Source organism: Acomys minous (genome assembly GCF_964271855.1).
Source record: "Acomys minous genome assembly, chromosome: 20".
NCBI lineage: Eukaryota > Metazoa > Chordata > Mammalia > Rodentia > Muridae > Acomys > Acomys minous.
This window is the reverse complement of record NC_140502.1, coordinates 10818293-10838852: the sequence shown is the minus strand read 5'-3', so window position 1 is coordinate 10838852 and position 20560 is coordinate 10818293. Positions and strand designations below refer to the sequence as shown.

Sequence of the window (20560 nt, the reverse complement as noted above, 5' to 3'; positions counted from 1 at the left end):
TCATCACAGAACCACAGGTCTTGTGTAATTTAAATGATGTTGCTTAACTATACAACAAGACAGAGAAATACACAAACCTTGTGTTCTCATCTCAAATGCTAGATATGCTATGTCAGCACACAAACCTGACAATTTCTGCACTACTCCTGCCTTTCTTGAACTCCATACATATTTCAAGAAGCTCATGAGTATGAAATCATCAGCACATTAATAGAAAAATTACATAAGGGTTTACAGATTAAACAGTGTTGCTTCCCAGTTGTTATTTGCTTCTTAGATACTCAAAACAATACTTCTTCACAGCCATGACTGGAATGCAACATGAGAAAAAGCAGTTTAGGAAATCAAAAATAATGTGGAAGAAATGGCTCAGCACACAGTATTGATTTTGAAAATGGATAATCTGGGATGGAGAAAATGATTTAGAACTCAAATATTCAGCTTACATCCTCATGAACAATGATTGGTTGGGTATAGGACTGATTGGTATTTATTAGACGTTGAAACAAGGTACACAGATCTCATGTTCTCTCTAGATCTTGCTGAACCTTTAAATATCAACCTTTAATTTGTAAACCAGCACTGATTCTGTGATGAACTAGATAATTTTAGATATAGCAATACTGAGTAAAATTCTATATTTGACATGTTTATTGATTTTCAAGACAATGGAAGCAAAGGCTTTGTTTGGATAATCTGTACGAGTGTGAAGTGTAGCATAGTCCCCAATATGCTTGCTTTTTTGAGCCTCAATTGCTCTAAATGTGTACAGAATCGTTCTGAATTGGATTTTACAATACAATTCCCAATGTGTCCACATGGATTGGAGTGTTGTGAATCCTTCCTAAACCATTTCTGCACATCTCACTGTTGACCATCTGACACAATACACAGACATCATTTATAATTGTGTTCACATAATCATTATCTTAGGACATTCCAAGAAACAAACTTGAACAAAAGGCTTTTCTCTCAGGGGCTCTCAATTTTGAAGCAAGAGTGATTTCATGGAACCTGGGAATGAACTATTCATATATTTATTTACCTATCCATGCTTAAACTATGGTCTATGGACATCAGTTGCACCCCAGGGAGAAAGGTGTTGAAATTTCCTCCAGGAATCAGGATCAATGTGGAAAACAAGGAAACAAGAACATACAGCTAGAGTCTCTTTGACCAGAGAAATAAAAGCAGGTCAAAAACCATAGGTGCTCATCTGATGGGTGGATGGCAGTTGAGATTCCACATTGCCCAGGTTTAAGGCAGGACAAGTATGTGTGTTTTGATTTTCCATTTCTTGCTACTGAACATCCCCCTTCTCCTGGCCAGTTTCATTCGTCCTAGGTATCCTAGGTGCTACTGGAAAATGAAGTTGAAAGAAGATAAAGAACTGGACTTGGGGGCAAATTGTTTCTTCTTCCTTCAACCAGCCTCTGAGGCAATAGGCAGAGAGCATTGGAACAAATATCTGAATAAATTGTAAGTGCTTTTAAAATCTTCCATGTAAATATCCTGACACGTATTTCGTGAGGTATTTGATGAGGATCATAGCAATACTTTGAGTCTGTTATCCTGTTCTCACAGCCTGTATAACAAGAGTGAACTTTCACTTCTTTACAGACACGTTGCTTTTTTTCTACTTTTAATACTTTTCAGGTGTTTTTATTCCTGTTAGGCACCTTATTTAAAGATGTAGGCTGACTGAAAAAACATACCTCACAGTGACCCAAAATATATAGTCCTCCTCATCATAGTTTCCATTATACCATAGCCAGTGATGTATGACTGAAAGCAACCCCATATATTTCAACAAGTTTTATCCTAAGTACTTTACAGTAACTACTATACATTCAGCTGTATCTCCTAGTGCATGTAGTGTTTGAGTCAGTAGTGTTTGTGCTACACATGGCTCTTGAGAGCTTCCACATAGATACAAAGACACTCTCTCCAGTTCCTTACATGTGGTCACACTATGGTTTCTGAAGTTGTATTGAGAATGGAAGTAACAGATCAGGTTACTAGGAACTATGTTCTTGTTGCTCCATACTTACTTGCATGGTGTACAAAGACTAGCTTTTATATATAACCAAGGTGAGTTCTTTACAGTCTTGCACTTTAAAGAATATGTTGGGATTCTTTGAAAAGGGAGGCTATCACTCATACTGTTTACAGTTTAGATCCCTGTTTGTTTGCCTGAGTGGCAGTTGTGTCATGTGATAGGTGGCAACACTTGAGAACAGACAGAGAAGCTACTTACTAATTCAATTTTGGGATTAGTTAATAGCCATACATGTATGATTTATCTACTTACTGACTTAAGGCGTATTTACCCCTTTCATTTCTCTTTCAGTAATTTTGCTATGCATAGATGAATGTTTTAGAAATATAGGATTTATACAAAATTTCTGAATTTCTCAGTTGTTTCAAACACAGAACATTGGACAACTAGGCTACGCATACAGCTTAAATAATTAATGTTTTCCAACATTTGTTGTAGGATACAGTGATTGAAAGCACAAGACCTGAATCTGAATTTCTTTTTCTGTTACTAAAATTCTCAAAGACACGTGCTCTGTATACGTAAAGAAAATTTTAATAGAGACTATTTTTATTTAAAAAAAAACACAGAGAAACAAATTTTAAATGGAAACTGTATTTAATTCTGAGTGGATCATTCAGAATGATATAGTAAGTTTGATGTATTTTGGTCAGATAGGACTTAACATGGAAAACACATGAATTACTTTTTTCTCATAAACAAAGCTACAATATGCTATGATTTTACACGAATTAATGTGTTGCCCGTTTTATTTAAAAATTAACATTCTCACACAGTTTTGTATTCTATTTTATAAACATAAATTATGGCATTTACAAAGCTACTAGAATTTTTGAAGTACCTGGATCTTAGGAGGGAGCTACAGTTATGTCAGCGTTACCAGAGAGTTGGTCAAAATAATGTTTTTGAGACATTTTTTGGTAATGTCTTGGCTGTTCTGCACTCATTTCATAGAAAATGATGTCTTCAACCTAACAGTAATCTGACTGCATCTGCCTCCCTGAGTGCTGCCATTACAAGGCATGTACCACCACATCTAGCTAAAGATATCTTCTAGAAGAAAAATTATGTTACAAGGATATGCTCAGTGTGAGTACATCATATGTGTGTGTAAGCAAAAAATAGGTGAATCATAATTAGGTGGTGGTTTGTGATCATATTCTCTGATTTCAGTACCTGACACAAGTGTGTACCTGTGCATTTGAGTCAGAATAGTCTAGAGCAATGTATAAATTTTAAAAGCCATCGATTGTATTATCATATTGTGACCAAAAAATTTATTGTCCACACAAACATGTGCATACATACATTTTCATCAATTATTTTGTAGATGTAAGAATTTGTATGACACAAAGTATACAAAACAATTTTATTTTCTAGTAGTCAAATTGGAAGAAAAAACATAGGAGATGCAGATGGATATGTGGTGATTTGTTAAATATATTGCCACTAATTATAGATAAATTTAAGTACAGGAGACAAATGTAGCCCATGATAAGGATGACTTTGCACTCATAATTCTTCTGCCTTAGCTAATTCCATTCATTTCATGATAAAACCTAAGACATCTAACAATCACATATATTTTTATATTGCTCCAAAATTTCAAATTAAAGATTTCTTTAGAAACTCTCTTTGGTCAAACTTATGCTCATGTCTTTACCTTCTGAGACACCATCCAAAAACAAAACAAGACATGGAAACAGTCTCTGTGGAAGATTTCAACATCACATATTATATATGGGAGACACACTCTCTGGAGTGTTTAAACCTTTTGTAATTTCCAGCTTCTTCTGTCATTATAATCACACAACACAGGACATCTGTTTCAATCTTTGGAGGTGGGAGGAGGAAATACTGTTCAATAAAGGATATTTCTTGTGTTTATTACAAATGATATCTCTGCCCATAATAAACACTGTATCCTTTTACAGCACAACACCAGAAAGCCAGCGATTTGCTTTTGCATTGGCTTTTTCCATGGATGAAGTCAACAGGAACCCTGTTCTTTTAGCAAACATGTCTCTGTTTGACAACATTGGATTTGGTTGTAAGACACTGCTGCAATTTACCAGTCATATGCATATGGCCATAAACAATATTCTACCTAATTATGACTGTACAAGAAATCCACGGTGTGCACTGATACTTACAGGAACAAGCTGGGAAACAACGGCAACAATACAGACATTCATGAGCCTGTTAGTAAGTTACCAGGTGAGATATTTTGGAGTGGGATTTTAGATATCATGTCACTTTTGGTAGAATTCAGAGATTCTAAGAAGACTTTAAGGAAGAGAGTAACGTCATGATTATATCAATCTATCTGTTCAAGGACCTTAGTATTTAGAGACATGATAGGTCGTCCCCATGTCCTTCTTTGAAATAGAGATGAGGGAAGACCTAAAAGCTAATTGGTTTCTCTAGAACTCTCTGAAGACAAATATGTTGACAAGTTCTTACATATTCATGCTGCCTCATGCTGCTACCTGTGTCCTAGGTCTTTCTGCTTACATTTGGACCTTTCCAACCTGTCCTAAGTGATCATGAACAATACCCTTTTCTATATCAGATGGGCCCTAAGGACATATCTCTGGCCCTGGCCATGGTCTCCTTCATACTTTATTTCAGATGGAACTGGGTTGGGCTAGTCATCTCAGACAATGATCAGGGCATACAATTTCTCTCATATTTGAGGAGAGAGATGGAAAAAAACACAGTCTGCTTTGCCTTTGTGAACATGATCCCAGTCAATATGGAGTTATACATGTCAAGAGCAGAAGTGTATTATAACCAAATCATGACATCTTCCACAAATGTTGTCATCATTTATGGTGACATAGAGTATACACTGGCTTTGAGTGTAAGAAGGTGGGAATCTCTAGGTATAAAGAGAATATGGATCACAACCTCACAGTGGGATGATGCTATAAGTAAGAGAGACTACACACTGGACTCATTTCATGGGACTCTTAGTTTTGAACACCATCATCCGGATATTTCAGGTTTCAAAAATTTTGTTCAGACAGTTAACCCTATCAAATACTCTGACAAATATCTGGCAAGCCTGGAGTGGATGGACTTTAACTGTGAAGCCTTGGCATCTAACTGTAACACAATGAAGAACTGCTCATCCAATGCCACGTTGGAATGGCTAATGGAACACACTTTTGACATGGACTTTAGTGGTAGCAGTTATGACATATACAATGCTGTGTATGCCTCAGCCCATGCCATTCAAGAGTGGTTCTTTCAGGATTTCGGTTTACTTGAAATACCGATATTGAAAAAGTACAATCTTCTGTGCCTTAAGGTACTGTTTCTTCTATTTGATAATGTTTGGTGTCATCAAAGACATACTTTTATAAGGTTCTCACAGGTGCCATCTGAGTGCAGTAGAAATGAAATATAAAGCTTGATAGGGTGGAAGAGGGAGAAAAGGGTAATGGGAAGATACAAGTGAGGAGATCTCAATTGGGATATAATCCGAATAAATAATTTAAATATAAATGAAAGGAGATAGCAGTAAAAATGCAAAATGTAAAGGCACTAGTGTGGTAGGGAATGTTGTTTATGATGCTTATTGACCATGATCCAGAGAACCTTAATATCATCACACTGGTTCAAAACTGGAAGTACAATCAGTCTTTGAACATTAATCCTTTCCATGATGAGTGGATAATCTCTTAGTCATAAATTGTCAAATATGTTGTAATAACTGTAGGCATGGTTTTCCCAAGCTTTTAAAACTGATTCAGCACACACTGTACATACTAGGATCCTTACTGTGTTTATGAGAGTAACTACCTAGGAAACAGTGCTGGAATTCAATCATACATGTTTGTTCCTATGTGAGAAATTATGCTTATCACTTCGTATATGTGTATGTTTTTCCTGTTGCTGTGAATACCTTTGTATATTTGTGTGGCTGTTGCTGTGTATAGATGTTTCTATTCCACAAGCCTAACTTTACAATTATCTGTGGAATTGAATATAAATTTTTGCATGTAGTAGTATCTTTCTGTATGTGTGTTTGAGACTGTATTTATCTTTCCCTGTGTATTTGTCAGTGAAAGTGTTGTGAGGTGACTGAGTGTGTAATTTTGTGTTTTGGTCAGTGTGCATTCATGTAGGTATATCTGTGTTGCTGTGTGTGCATGGTGTGTGTGTGTGTGTGTGTGTGTGTGTGTGTGTGTGTGTGACTTTATGTATGTCTGGCTTTATATCTTCCTTTCTGTGTATCTTGGATGTGACTGTAAATTTATCTGTCTGTCAGTGTCACTCTATGTGGTTGTTTTTATCTGTTTTTCTCCTGAGTACCTGCCAGGGCATGTGTGTGAGTGCCTATGAATGTGTTTTGTATTTTTCTACATCTGTATGTTTCTCTACCCATGTGTGATTCTATGTTTATAAGTTTGGGTGCATGTATGTGTATTTTTGTATGAATAATTATGTTCCTGCTTTGAGTATATTGTGTGTATGTTCTGTAAGATTAAGGAACCTCTCTTAGTAGTAGTAGTAGTATGTGTGTGTGTGTGTGTGTGTGTGTGTGTGTGTGTGTGTGTCAGTGTCTGTCTGTATGTCAGTGTGTATATGTGTGTGTTCATACTGCATGTCTCGTTTGATTCTGCAAGTATGTCTCTGTGTTTTATAGTATATTCTTGAGAGCTGTAAAATTCTAGGAACATTTTGGTAATTTTTAAATTTAACTAATTTATTATTCTCTTTATATTCTGAGGGTAGGCTCTTCTCTCAGATCCTCCTAGTCACACTTTACATCCATCCCCACTAACCTACTCCTCAGAAAAGAGGATCCCTCTTACCAACTCACCCAAGGTCATCAAGTTGCATCAGGGCTGAGCATTTCCACTTCCCTGTGGCCTGGTGAGGAATTTACATCAGGTTGTGCTGATCATAGAGATGGCAACTGAGTCCTAATCTGAGACATCCTGCTCTCGTTTTATCATGGGGCACACTTGAAGTCTGAGCTGCCTATTGCCTTTATCTGCATAGGGGACCTAGGCCCAGTCCATGTTTGACCCTTAGTGTGTGTTTCAATCTCCACAAGCCACTCTGGGCCCTGGTTAGCTAGCTATTTTGGCCTACTTGTGGAGCTCTGTTACTCCCAGATACTTCTTTCTTTCCTTCCAACTTTTTCACTAGACCTCATACACTTCAGAATGTGTTCAGCTGTGAATCTCAGCATCTGTTTCCATCCACTTGTGGGTGTAGGGTCTCAGGGAACAGCTTTGCTACGCTTCCATGTGCAAGCATGGCAGAATGTCATTAATAGTGTAAGGGTCTGCCTTTCTTCCATGGGGTGGGTCTCCCATTGGTCCAGGCATGGTTTGGGCATCCCCTCAATCTCACTGCTGTCTTTAGTCTTGCACTCCCCATAGGCAGGATATATTTTGGGCTTAAGTTTTGTTGGGTTGGTTGATGTTTCCCTCTCTCCACAAAGAGTTCTATCTAGACTCCATGACCCTTGCTACTATTACTCTCACCTAGACACACTCTCATATGCTCCCACCAGGCCTCCATGTCTTAGGCCTCCAGATAGTCACAGAGATGTTAATGTTATTTACCCAGTTGCTGTCACTTAGATTTTGCTCCGGGATATGTTCATTGAATTTACTTTTGAGATAATGTCAGATTACACTGTCTGGCTTCAAAAAAAATGTTATGCACTACAGTATGCTATTTCTACTTCAGCTTTATGACATTCTGAGGAATATCCAATTCACAAATCCAGTTGGTGACAGAGTGACTGTGAACCAAAGAGAAAAACTGCAAGAGGAATGTGACATTTTCTGTATCTCCCATTTGCAACAAGGTCTTGAAATTAAGGTGAAGATTGGAAGTTTCAGCCCATATAATCCACACAATCAACAGCTCCACTTATCTGCAGAGATGATGGAGTGGGCCACAGGAGGTACAAAGGTAGGCTTGAACTTAATGTAATGATTTAACTGACTCACCAGTAACAGGGTCATATGTGCACATTCTAAATTAGTGATATAAAATAGATTGTCAGGTAATAAATCAAAAAGTGTCCTCTTATACTATGTTTCTTATTTTTAATTGTTGAGGTGATATACTTATTAGTTATTTGAACATTCTGTTTCCAGACATTTACATTTATCATATCAGATCTGTTTCTGGGAGTTTTGTTGTTTGGGTTTTTTTTTTTGGGGGGGGGTGTTGTTTGGTTGTTTTTTGGTTTTGTTTGGTTTGATTTTTCGAGACAAGGTTTCTCTGTGTAGCCTTGGCTCTCCTGGACTCACTTTGTAGGCCAGGCTGGCCTTGAACTCACAGCAATCTGCCTGCCACTGCCTCCCGATTGCTGTGATTAAAGGTGTACACCACCACCACCCGGCCTCTGTTTCTGGTTTTTAATATAACTATAACACAGTGTTTTACTACTGTTTTATATTACTTGCTCTAAAGTGAGCAAGTGTTTTTTGCTCCAGTATTATTACAACACAGTGATTTTCACATTTCTGTTGGACATCGGGCACAGATTTCAAAGATATTGATGTTATTGTAAGGATGGAGTAAAGAAAAATATATAAATCATGCATTTTATTATTTAATACTGTTAACCCTTTTTAAGTTGAGCTTCTAAATTCTAGATGCTTCTATATATGAATTTAAATTTTCATGAGGCATGTTAGATTTTTTAAGATTTATAACCTTGGTTTTTATTCAACTAATTTTTTTCTTAACATGTTTTTGAATGGTGTATCTGTACATATGTCTATGCAATACTGGTATATGTAATTCATATGGATTCCAAGAAGTGATTCAGCTTCCTGGGAACTTAAGATGGATTTCTGACAGAAAATTGGTTTTCAAAGTCAAACATGGGTCCTCTTCTTGAGCAATAATTATTACCAACAATGTGGCAACTCTCCAGCCCTGAGTGATAAACTTGAGAAGACATTTTTCACCAGAAGAATCTTGTTTAACCACCTTAATTATGGTATAGTTCATTCTAATCAATAATGGGATTTCCCTTTTAATTTTCTATATGGGGTGAGTTGATACTAATAGAAATGTGGCTTTAACTAAAGAAATTTCACATGATATGTGCTGTATGAATAGTGATGTGAGTGATATGTGTGGTATTTACTTGAAATTACCCAGTTTCAAAGGTCATTGAATTTTAAAAGATTTAATTTCAAGAATGTCTTCAATTTTGATATCAAGTGATATGTCCTATTGTTTAGAAAATATGAAACTTACAGTAAATTATTCTCCTCAATGTGAAGAGAAAAGTCTATCTAAGGGAAAAGAACATGTGAGCTGAAGATGTAGCTACTGAAATGCATATCAATTCTGTGGCAAGAAATGAAAACTCATGTTTGTTATAACCACATCTTAGTAGAATGTTACATAAGCAACCAAGGGAAGAGCACACAGAAGTCAAAACAATATAAGCAGTGCTTCTCTACCCTTATACATATCCCAATGCAGGAAAAATAAACAAAAATATGAAGATATGGAAAGAAATAACATAACTTCAATGTTATAGTCTTAAATGAAAGATTGTTCAATGACATATTAAGCAATCAATTAATAATATTTGTAAAAGGATCCAAGATAGCAGTGCAGATCATGTTCTCTGATCAGAGAGACTGAGCCAAGGGACTGGGTTGAGAGATTCAGATCATCATAGCTGGAGTATCCTGCATGAGATGGGTCTACACTGTCTGAAACATGGTGGGTCTGGCCTCAGGCCACATAAACTAGCCCACAAAGACATTGCTGTTTCCCTGTGGGCATGTGCACAGGTCCTTGAGACTGGATGTCTGCATGAGAGCTGCATCTACATTTTGTATCTCAGACTCTGTGTCTGGGAGTAAATACAACTTAGTTTTCAGCAGAGGCTATAAAAGCTAAAAAGACCTGGGCAGAGGTCATGTAAACACTAATAATCTAGAGAGTAATTAAGATTAATGTAGTCCAGATTAATATAAGCAGCAAATTTTTCATTAGCCATGGATTAAGAAAATTAGATATTCCATAAAAAATAAACAGCATCTTTCCAAAAATTCAGCCCTACAGAAGATGATAAGAGGAAAATTCCAAATGAAAGAGGCTAATTAAACCAAGGAAACCCAGGAAATAGATAACTTCACTTTAGAAAAACAAAACCAAACAAAAACACTACCACAACCTAAATCAAAATAAAAGACCTTAACATTCAATGGTCATAAAAATCTTTAAACATCAATGGTTTATATAATCCAAAAAACAAAAAAAAGACTAACAGAATTATGAATAAAGCAGACTCAACCTTCTTCTGCACTCAAGAAATGTAACTCAGCCACAAAGATAGTGGTAAAAGGTTGTAAAATGTTCTTCTATGCAAACAAATAGAAGAAACGAGTTAAAGTAGCTATTCTAAAATCAATATAATAGACTTTCAACCAAAATATGTAAAAAGAGATGAAGAAGCACACCTCATACTCATCAAAAGAAAACTCAAACAAGATGAAGTCAGATTTCTGATCATCTATGCCCCAAATACAAGTACACCTACCTTTATAAAAAACAATAATGAAGCTTAAACCAAACATCTTTACCACATACTAATAGTGGGGACATAAAAACTTCCCACCCATTAAGCAATAATAAGTAAAGGAAACACAAGCTAAACTGAGAAATAATTACACTAACAGATGTCATGTATCAAATGGACCTAACAGATATCTAGAGAATGTCCATCCAAACACAAAAGATTATACCTTCTTCTCAACACCACATGAGACCTTCTTCATAATTGGCTGAATAGTAGGTCACAAAGCAAGCTTCAACAAATACAAGAAGATTGAATTAATACATTGAATATTATCAGAACACCATCAAATAAAGCTGGACCACAACTGCAGCAGAGGTATCGAAATGCCTACATACACATGGAACCTGAAAAACTCTCTATTTAATGACAGATGCGTCAGCAAAGCAATAAAAAATCATGGACGTCTAAAATTTCAATGAAAATGAAGGTACAACACACTGAGATTCTTGTAACAAATTGGAAGTATTGCTAAGTATAAACTAAGTGCCTTCATAAAGAGATTGGAAACAGCTCATACAAGCAACTTAAAGAGACATCTGGAAGTGCTAAGGGAAAAAAGTATCAGAAATACCCAAAAGGAGTAGATGGCTGGAAGCAATCAAATTTGTGGCTGAAATCAATAAATTAGAAACAAAGAGAACAATTCACAGAATAAACAAATACAAGAGTTAGTTCTTCAAAAAATTAACACAACAGAAAAGTAACTATAAGGCAGAGAGGCATTATTCAAATCAACAAAATCAAAAATGAAAAGAGAGACATAACAACAGACAATGAAAGAATTCAAAGGACCCTTTGGTCTTCCTTCAAAAGCCTACATAAAATCAATATAATATAAAATCAATATATAAAATATAAAAATCAATATAAAATAGGTGGTTTTTCTTGAAAGACTCCATTTACCAATGCTGAATTAAAATCAGGCAAACCAAAGAAATAATCCTACTCCTCTTGAGGAAAGAAGTAGTCACCAAATGTCTCCCAACAAAAAACAAAACAAAACAAAAGGACAGGGACAGTTCGTTTTATCACAAAATTCTACAGGATCTTCAGAGAAGAGCTAATACCAATACTCTTCAAACTACTCCAATAAATAGAAATAAAAGGAACATTACCATACTCATTGTATGTGTTCACAGTCACTGTAATAACTGAACTTATGAAAGACCAAATAAAGAAAGAGAATTTCTAGAATTTCTGACCCATTTTTCTTATAAACACCAATGCAAAATACTCAATTAAATACTTTCAAACTGAATCCAAGAACATATCCAAAATATCTTTCACAGTGACCAAGTAGGCTTCATCCCAGGCATGGAGAATTTTCAGCAACTGTTATGATTATCATATTAACAAGTTGAAAGAAAAATATCACATTATCATCTCCTTAGATGCCAAAAAAGTATTTGAGGAAATCCACCACTTATACATGTTTAAAGTTATGGAGAGATCAGGAACACAAGGCACATACATAAATATCATAAAGGCTATATACAGCAAGCCTATAGGCAACATCAAACTTCGTGGGAATAAACTCATAAAACCTCTACTAAAATCAAGGACTAGACAAGGCTGCCCACTCTTTCCATAGCTTGTCAATATAGTACTTGAAGTTCTAGCTAGAGAAAAAGAAACCAAATTGAGAGTAAGGAGATACACTTTAAAAAAGAAGAAGTTAAGGTATCACTATTTGCAGATAATAATACACTTTACATAAATGACTACAAAAATCCAACAAGAGTACTACTACAGCTGATAAAAACCTTTAGCTACTTGGTTGGATACAAGGTCAATTTAAAAACATCTATAACCCTTCTGTATATAAATAACAAAGGGCTGATAGAGAAATTAGGGTAACAATATCCTTTACAACAGTGACTAAGAAGTATATGGTCCCTGTATTTCCAGGCCCTGTGGAGCCTGTTCCCCTCAGGAAACACTCCACCCTCCAGCTCAATACACAAAAATTCAGTACTTTCTTGTCACAAATAAACCAGGATTTGCCACTCACCTAGTTTTCTCTTTACATTCAGCTTGTCAAAGCTTACACTGTCAATTTATTGGAGGTCATGCTTTGTATCTGATATTCTAGGACAAACTTCCCTGGGTGCATGAGTCTTTTAGTCTTACACTGCTAATTGATGCTGTGAATAAGCAACCTTAAGCCAAGGGAAGAAAAAGTTGATTTGCCTCACCCATGACTGTCAAGGGAAGACAAGGCAGGAATCTGTAGATTAAACCAAATCTAGACCCTGAAAAAGCTCTGCGTACTGGCTTGTTCTGCTAGATTTCTCGTAGAACCCTGCCTAGCAAGAGAACCTCCCACAGTGGGATGGTCACTCATACATAAATTACCACTGAATGAAATGCCTCACAAATATAGGAACAGTTTAGTCTGTTGGGTGTAATTTCTCAAGTAATTTTCCTCTGTCTTTTTACTGTACTTGGTATCAAGTTGGCATTCATTAGCTAGAAAAATCTGACTGAGGTTCTGTAGTGTTTGCATACAGCACACAGTCAATTTTTGTTACTACATTTCTAGGAATTGGGAAGCAACTCAATTTTTCATCAATTTTGTTTCCATATGTTTAGTACTTGACACTATACAATGTGCTAAGTGACATGTGCTCCATCAGTTCTTGTTTATAGAATAAGGTCATTCATAACTCAACAGGCTAATATAATATATATGAAGAAGTAGGTAAAAAAAAAAATCTGATCTTGGTATGTGTCTAATTTTTCTCAGATCTTGCCCTCTGTGTGTAGTGCTGACTGTGGTCCAGGTTTCAGAAAATTCTGGAAAGAGGGAATGGCCACTTGCTGTTTTGAATGCAGCCCATGCCCAGAAAATGAGATTTCTAATGAGACAAGTGAGTGTTGCTGCTGTGCAGAAACCTTCACATTTATCATCATCTCCTAACCACTGTGAGATACCAAACTTGCCAAAAAACCAATATGTATAGCTGAAAAATAATATGTATAGCTTTCCTATGTAGATCTTTGTAGAAATACAAATATTAACAATTTCCTGAACAACAGCAAATGATAAACTCTTATGTCTTTATAGACACTGTGACTCATTTTCAATTGAAAGAGGATCACATTTTATCAAAGAAAGATTTTGATAACCAAACTTCAATTGTACGAATTTTATAGATTTTCTTAATGATTCATCTCTTCTAAAACTCTGTATAGATTAGATTCTAGTTATAGATCTTTTAAAATGTTTATTTATTCTCTTTGCATGTATATATGTGCCCCTACATGATTTGTGCACATGACATATGTACAGGAGTGCGTGCAGTACAGAACAGGACATCAGACATGCTAGATCCTGTCATGTCACTGTTGGGTAACAAATACAAGTTCTCTGTTATATTAATATAGAGGGAAAATATTTCTCTTATAATTATGAGAATCTAAGAATGAGATGGAAGATATTTTGCAATATCCAAAGACCAATTTTCAAATGTCTGATGTTATGTAATTCTAAGTATGGGGGGGCAATGATTCTTCAGACATAATGTAGGAAATATGAGGATTCTTGTAACCGACAGTTTATATACAGCATCCAATTAATGCAATAATGTTATAGCTTAGAATAATTCATACAGAAAGAATTTAGTTCAAAATATTATTACCACCTACACAAAACGTGTTAGTCAAGATTATTTATTTAGCGGTGACTAAATGCAAATAGCCAATGGATAATTTTTCAAGTATTTCGCCTGTCATCCTATATAATTAAATGAAAGTTCTTAAAGGGCACTAGTGGCAATTGAGATGACCCAGAATCTAAATCTCTTGACACTAAGGCTGACGAACTGAATTCACGCCCAGGATCCATGTATAAGGAGTATGTAACTAACTCCTAGAAGATGGCTTCTTACATATGTGCATTCCAACATACAACATTCTCTAAAACAAACTACATGAAATGAAATTGTTTTAAATGTAAAAACAAGTAATAGTAGAGGTGATTTACATTAACAAATACCACAAAATTACCAAAAATTATTCTGATCACTTTAATTAGGTTTATGTTTTGGAGGAAGGTGGATGCATGTCACAAGTGCAGACACAGGTGAGAGGCTACGAAAACACATGTAGATAGAGTTACATGCAGTTTTGAGACACAGGACAAAAGTACTGGAATTTGAATTCTGGGTATCTGAGACATATTTATTCTCTTTACAATTGAACCAACTAGCCTAGGTGTTTAAAAACACTAATTAATTATATCGATCCGTAAATACATTCCTCTAGATAAAAATAATGAAATGGCTTGAAGCACATCATCACTCTCTGCAATTATCCAATGACTGGATGAAATTTCACACACATATATTTCAGTTGCCATTCTGGATCTTGCAACATATGAATGAAGTACTATGGTAAAATAAAAAAAAATATTGGTTACCACTATTGGAATTCTTGTGTTATCTTGCTCATGGTGTTTTTCCATGTGTATTTCACCCTTGAGTCCACTCACAGAGTCTGGGTCTCATAGAGTTGAAAATAAGGGAGGAGGAATGTGGTGAATGATTCCAAACATAATGGAATCAAGATGAAAGCTTTTAGTGCTCAGTAAGATCAGAGTTTTCCACTTTCAGTGTTAACAAATATCAGGAGTTCTGGTCGCTATGACCAGATAAACATACAACTGAGAAAACTGTTATTTAATATATTGCAGTTTTCAATCATTAACTTTATATTCATATGTCATTCAACTCTCACTCTAACCCTATTACATCCTCTTTAGACTCTAATAAAATTCAGATTCATAAGCTTCCTTATTACTTCTACATTCACACACACACAAATATAAACCACACATACAACACGATCATTCTATTTATGTTAGTGTGCTTTGGCTAGTGAACTAAAACTCAAAAATTTACAACAGGTCTTGTCCCAATAGAAGGCATAGTCTCCTTCTGTCATAGAGGAAACAGTGATAAAACACTCAACGACCTCAGGGTACAATGAATGTACAGAATTTGTTATTTTAAAATACACTCAAGTACACTGTCACTAATGAATTTACCTTTCCAGAACTCAAGAGTCTAAGTCATTTCAGTATAACATGAAGTACGATGTAAGAAAACTGTACTTACAGAAAACATAAATTATATCATCAACAAAATTCAATAAACATAGAAATGATTGCTTTTTCTTTAAAGAGAATGAGTATGATCCAATAAAAACGTTGCTGTGCAACACTGTCCTTGAATGACATAAACAGTATTAAAATGTGCCTATCACCATGATTCTTCAATGTCCTATCAATAAAATGCTTAAGAAGCACTCATAAAACCTCCCTTTCTCCATCAGATGTGGATCAATGTGTGATGTGTCCAGAAGAACAGTATGCCAACCCAGAGCAGAACCACTGTATAGACAAAGCTGTGGTCTTTCTGAGCTATGAAGATCCATTAGGTATGGCTCTTGCCTTAATAGCCCTGTGCTTCACTGCATTCACTGCTCTGGGTCTTGGGATCTTCATGAAGCACCATGACACTCCTATTGTAAGAGCCAATAACAAAACCCTCAGCTACCTCTTACTTATGTCACTCATTTTCTGTTTCCTGTGCTCCTTGCTCTTCCTTGGGCGTCCAAACAGGGCCACCTGCATCCTGCAGCAGATCACATTTGGAATTGTATTCACTGTGGCTATTTCCACTGTTCTGGCAAAAACAATCACTGTAGTTCTGGCTTTCAAACTCACAAGCCCCAGAAGAAGGATGAAGTATATCCTAATATCAGGGGTACCTAACTACATCATTCCCATCTGCTCCCTATTCCAAGTGATTCTGTGTGCAATTTGGCTAGGATCTTCTCCTCCATTTGTGGATATTGATGCACACTCTGAACATGGCCATATCATCATTGTGTGCAACAAGGGCTCAGTGACTGTATTCTACTCTGTACTGGGATACTTGGCCTGCCTGGCCATGGGAAGCTTCACTGTGGCTTTCCTGGCAAGAAACCTGCCTGACACCTTCAATGAAGCCAAGTTCCTGACCTTCAGCATGCTGGTGTTCTGCAGTGTCTGGGTCAGCTTCATCCCTGTATATCATAGCACCAAGGGCATGGTCATGGTTGCTGTGGAGATCTTCTCCATCTTGGCTTCCACTGCTGGGATGTTTGGATGCATCTTTGTTCCTAAGTTCTACATAATTTTGTTAAGACCAGAAAGAAATTCTATCCAAAAGGTCAGAGAGAAATAATACTCCTTAATTCATATTTCATGAACTACAACTGACAAATAATGCTTCTACATTAAAAACCAAATACACGGTTACAGTGTGATATCTATTTGTTTTTAGAATGACTCTCACTGTTTCTTCTAATGGTGATGATAGTCAGTATCTTATGTACTAATGTTATCTTGCTTTTTCGTATAAACATGTGTCAAACTATTTTTTCACAAGACTTAGATTTTTGGCATGTTCACAGTGTGGAATTGCACTAACATACAAATTGTTAAAAAAAAAAAAACTCAAACGTCTTTCTTTATCACTTTGATGAATGAATTACTCTTGTGTTAATTCCATAGTGAGAATCAAATACAAGGGGATTGTAGAGAGTGAACTGTGAGAGTGAATGAGTTTGAAACTATGTTCCCATTACAGGGTCCATATAAATACCACTAATAGTATATGTGAGTTAAAGTAATAGAACCTAGAAGAAAGAGTAATGTCTTGATAATCAAATAGAAAAATCCTAGCAAAGCTGGATTGGCAGCTAAGTAGTGAATAGTATGCTTTGCTACAGTAGAGGACCCAATTCAATATCCAGTTCAGTTTTGACAAAATGATTTTTCTAGCAGCCACTTACAATATCTCCAAAAAGAAAACCAAATCATCTTTTGAGCTGCATGGTTATGTAAACTCATAGATGCATACAACAATATAACAACACACACACATAAACACACACACACATGCATACAACTCAAATTACGTCATTTTTTAAAGATAGAAAAATATTACTAAAATCTTCAGTAGGATTAGGTTTTCCATTTTTAAATATTTTTTATTTTATTTCTTTCTTACATATATTATCATATTATTACACATAAATAAAATACACTGTATACAGCAAGAAGAAAAACAAAATAATTAGGACTTATAAAAATGTTACATTCATAGTGTTTTGCTATTTGTATTTGGCAGTCTCGAAGAAATCATCTTTCCTATCTTGGTGCATCTAAAATTCTGAATGTAAAAACAATATTATCATATCTCATCTCTACCAACTTAAAACATCTATCTAGTCCTAAAAACATCTTAACCCCTAAACAACCAAGCTTAATTGTAAGACTAAACTATCTTGTCTTCAGCCCCATCAGAGACTTGAGGAGGAATAAAACTTAATTACCTAAGTAAATCAGAAGTACCACTTAGCAGTTTCCAAAATGAAAACATGATTGAGACAGTTGGCTTCTGAAAAAGTCACCCAAAACTCTCTATAATTTTGGAGGATCATCTTCAGCCCTCTGGCCCAACATATCTAACAGATATATTTGAGAGGCAGAAACTATGGAGGACTTGCTTAATGTGTTTTATGAGAGGTTTGCTGTCAACTCTGCCTGCATCAAGGCTTGCCTATTTTTCAGAAGAATTGTCAGTGTCAGAAATGTAAACTCTTTGCCCATTGGATGGTTGAAGCATTTGAAGCAATCCCCATAAAGAGATTCTCTGATGCTCATCATCTTCTTTGAGGAAGGCTTGGTGTTGCAAGAATTTAATATGTCTTCTTGTAAAAAATTTTAAATAATAATTTAAAATAATAAAAGCATCTTTAAATGCCATATTCTGTAGGTCTCTGATTCTTTTGAAGACCTTATCTAACTATTTTACCTTATATATCTGTAGAATCATTTCTATCTGTTAAGTCTAAGATATATTTTTGTGACAAAAATAGACTAGTAATTGGCATGGCCATGATTTGATCAACTAACTAATAACTTGTATTACTTAGTTAGCCTAAACAGCTTGCAATACCACTTTTCAAGGTAAGGGAAGTAAACCTTGTATTCTATTTGAGTTGTATGGGTGTAATACCTCATATTATGTATAAATATATAAAATGTGTGTGGTGAATAATCATAAATTTGGTTCTATACCAATGTGTCAAACTTAAACTTATTTTCATCAATATGCAAAATTCTATAACAAGTTATTAAAATAGCATTATTTTTATTAAAAATTTAGGCCTTAATTTATGAATAGATTCAATAATGTATTTTTTCTCCTATTATCCCTATATATTTTATTCTCTATCATCTTTTTTTTCAATCCCTATCTCTGTATCCCTGAGTCCAATACCTTTTTCTTTCTGAATGAGACCAAAAATAACTTATAAACAACCACCACTGAATTAAGTGTCTGTAGCCTAAGAGAACAAACAAAAAACCTACCCAACCCCCCTCAGGGGAAATGGGGCATCATTCTCTTAAGGTTCCTATCAGCTGATTTGGCCCAAATATAATTGGAAAATGGTTAAAGATGCCAGGGATAACATTTGTGACCCAGTTTCTAAATGTTGAGACATTCCATGCTTAATATGAGTCCCCTGTGGGAGTGTTAGAAGTGCTGTAACAATTGGGATGGGAAGTTTTCTTTGAAGCTGTCTTGTGAGCCGTCCTGTTCTAATAACCAACAGCAACTGAAGCAATTGCAGCTGGAACATGAATGATGCAGGATGTGAGTGTCCAGCATGCTGAGAGGAACGAATCCGGCCAGGTCTGATCAAGGGTCAGTGTCCAGTTCTTTTGTTCTGAAAACACATAATTTAAAAATTACAGCAGGACAAAATGGTGGTGAACAGTGAGGATCCAAGAAAACACAGTACACAGATAATCTCACATCAGCAAAACCAAAACAGACCCTCCACACACAATCACCACCAACTCCACAATGAGAGGATCCAATAACCGCTGGTCACTAGTACCTCTCAACATTGATTGCCTCAATTCCCCAATAAAAGACACGGGCTAATTAAATGCATGCAAAAACAAGACCCACTATTCAGTTGCATTCAGGAAACACATCTAAGCAAGAATACAGACATTACTGGATAGTAAATGACTGCAAAAAGATGTTCCAAACAAATTGACCTAGAAAGCAAGCAGGAGTAGTCATTCTAACACATGATAAAGTAGAATTTCAATGACAATCGATAAACAAAGATGGAGAATGACATTTTGTTCTCATCAATGGAAAAACCCACCAAGAGGACATTACTAACTTGAATGTCTATGGCCCAAAATACTAGGGTACCTGCATTCGTAAAACTGCATGTTATTGGAATAAAAAGAGACAAGTTAAGCAATGGAATCAAATGGAAGACCCAAACTTAATCCCACTCAACTATGGACACTTGGTATGGACAAGGAAGCCAAAATCGTATAATGTAAAAAAAAAACAGAACATCTTAAATAAATGGAAGTGATCTAACCATGTGTTTATATAGAATAAGGCAAATAGATCCATATTTGTCACCCTGCACAAAATACAAGTACAAGGGTATCAAAGAACTCAACATAAAACCAGAAAGGTGAAATCTAATATTAGAAAATGTGAGGATGAGCCTGGAACTAATTGGTACAAGATACAACTTCCTGAACAGAACAATAAAATCTCAGGGCATAAGGTCAACAATTGGTATATTGGACTTTATGAAATTGAAAAGTGTTTGCAAGTATAGGAAACAGTCAATTGGACAACGATGAAGCTACAGAATGTGGAAAGATTTTTACCAACTCCACAACTGATTGAGGTCTAATATCCAAAATATATAAAGAAATCAAGAAACAAGATAATAAGAAAGCAAATAAGAGGGGATCCAAGATGGCAGCGAGCAGTGTGGACAGTGTTTGAAAGCTCCAGTGAACGATTCAGGGAATTGCA

General features: G+C 35.7%; 1 protein-coding gene across 1 annotated transcript; it reads left to right on the top strand.

Annotated features, from left to right (window-relative positions):
* Positions 1 to 1366: 1366 nt before the first annotated feature.
* Positions 1367 to 16873, top strand: LOC311590905 (vomeronasal type-2 receptor 116-like; the record flags this gene model as incomplete). The annotated part of the gene is made up of 6 exons (XM_084770199.1): positions 1367 to 1479; positions 3994 to 4276; positions 4560 to 5372; positions 7772 to 7999; positions 13390 to 13513; positions 15978 to 16873. The coding sequence occupies 6 exons, from the start codon at positions 1367 to 1369 to the stop codon at positions 16871 to 16873; spliced, it is 2457 nt and encodes an 818-aa protein (XP_084626325.1).
* Positions 16874 to 20560: the final 3687 nt, after the last annotated feature.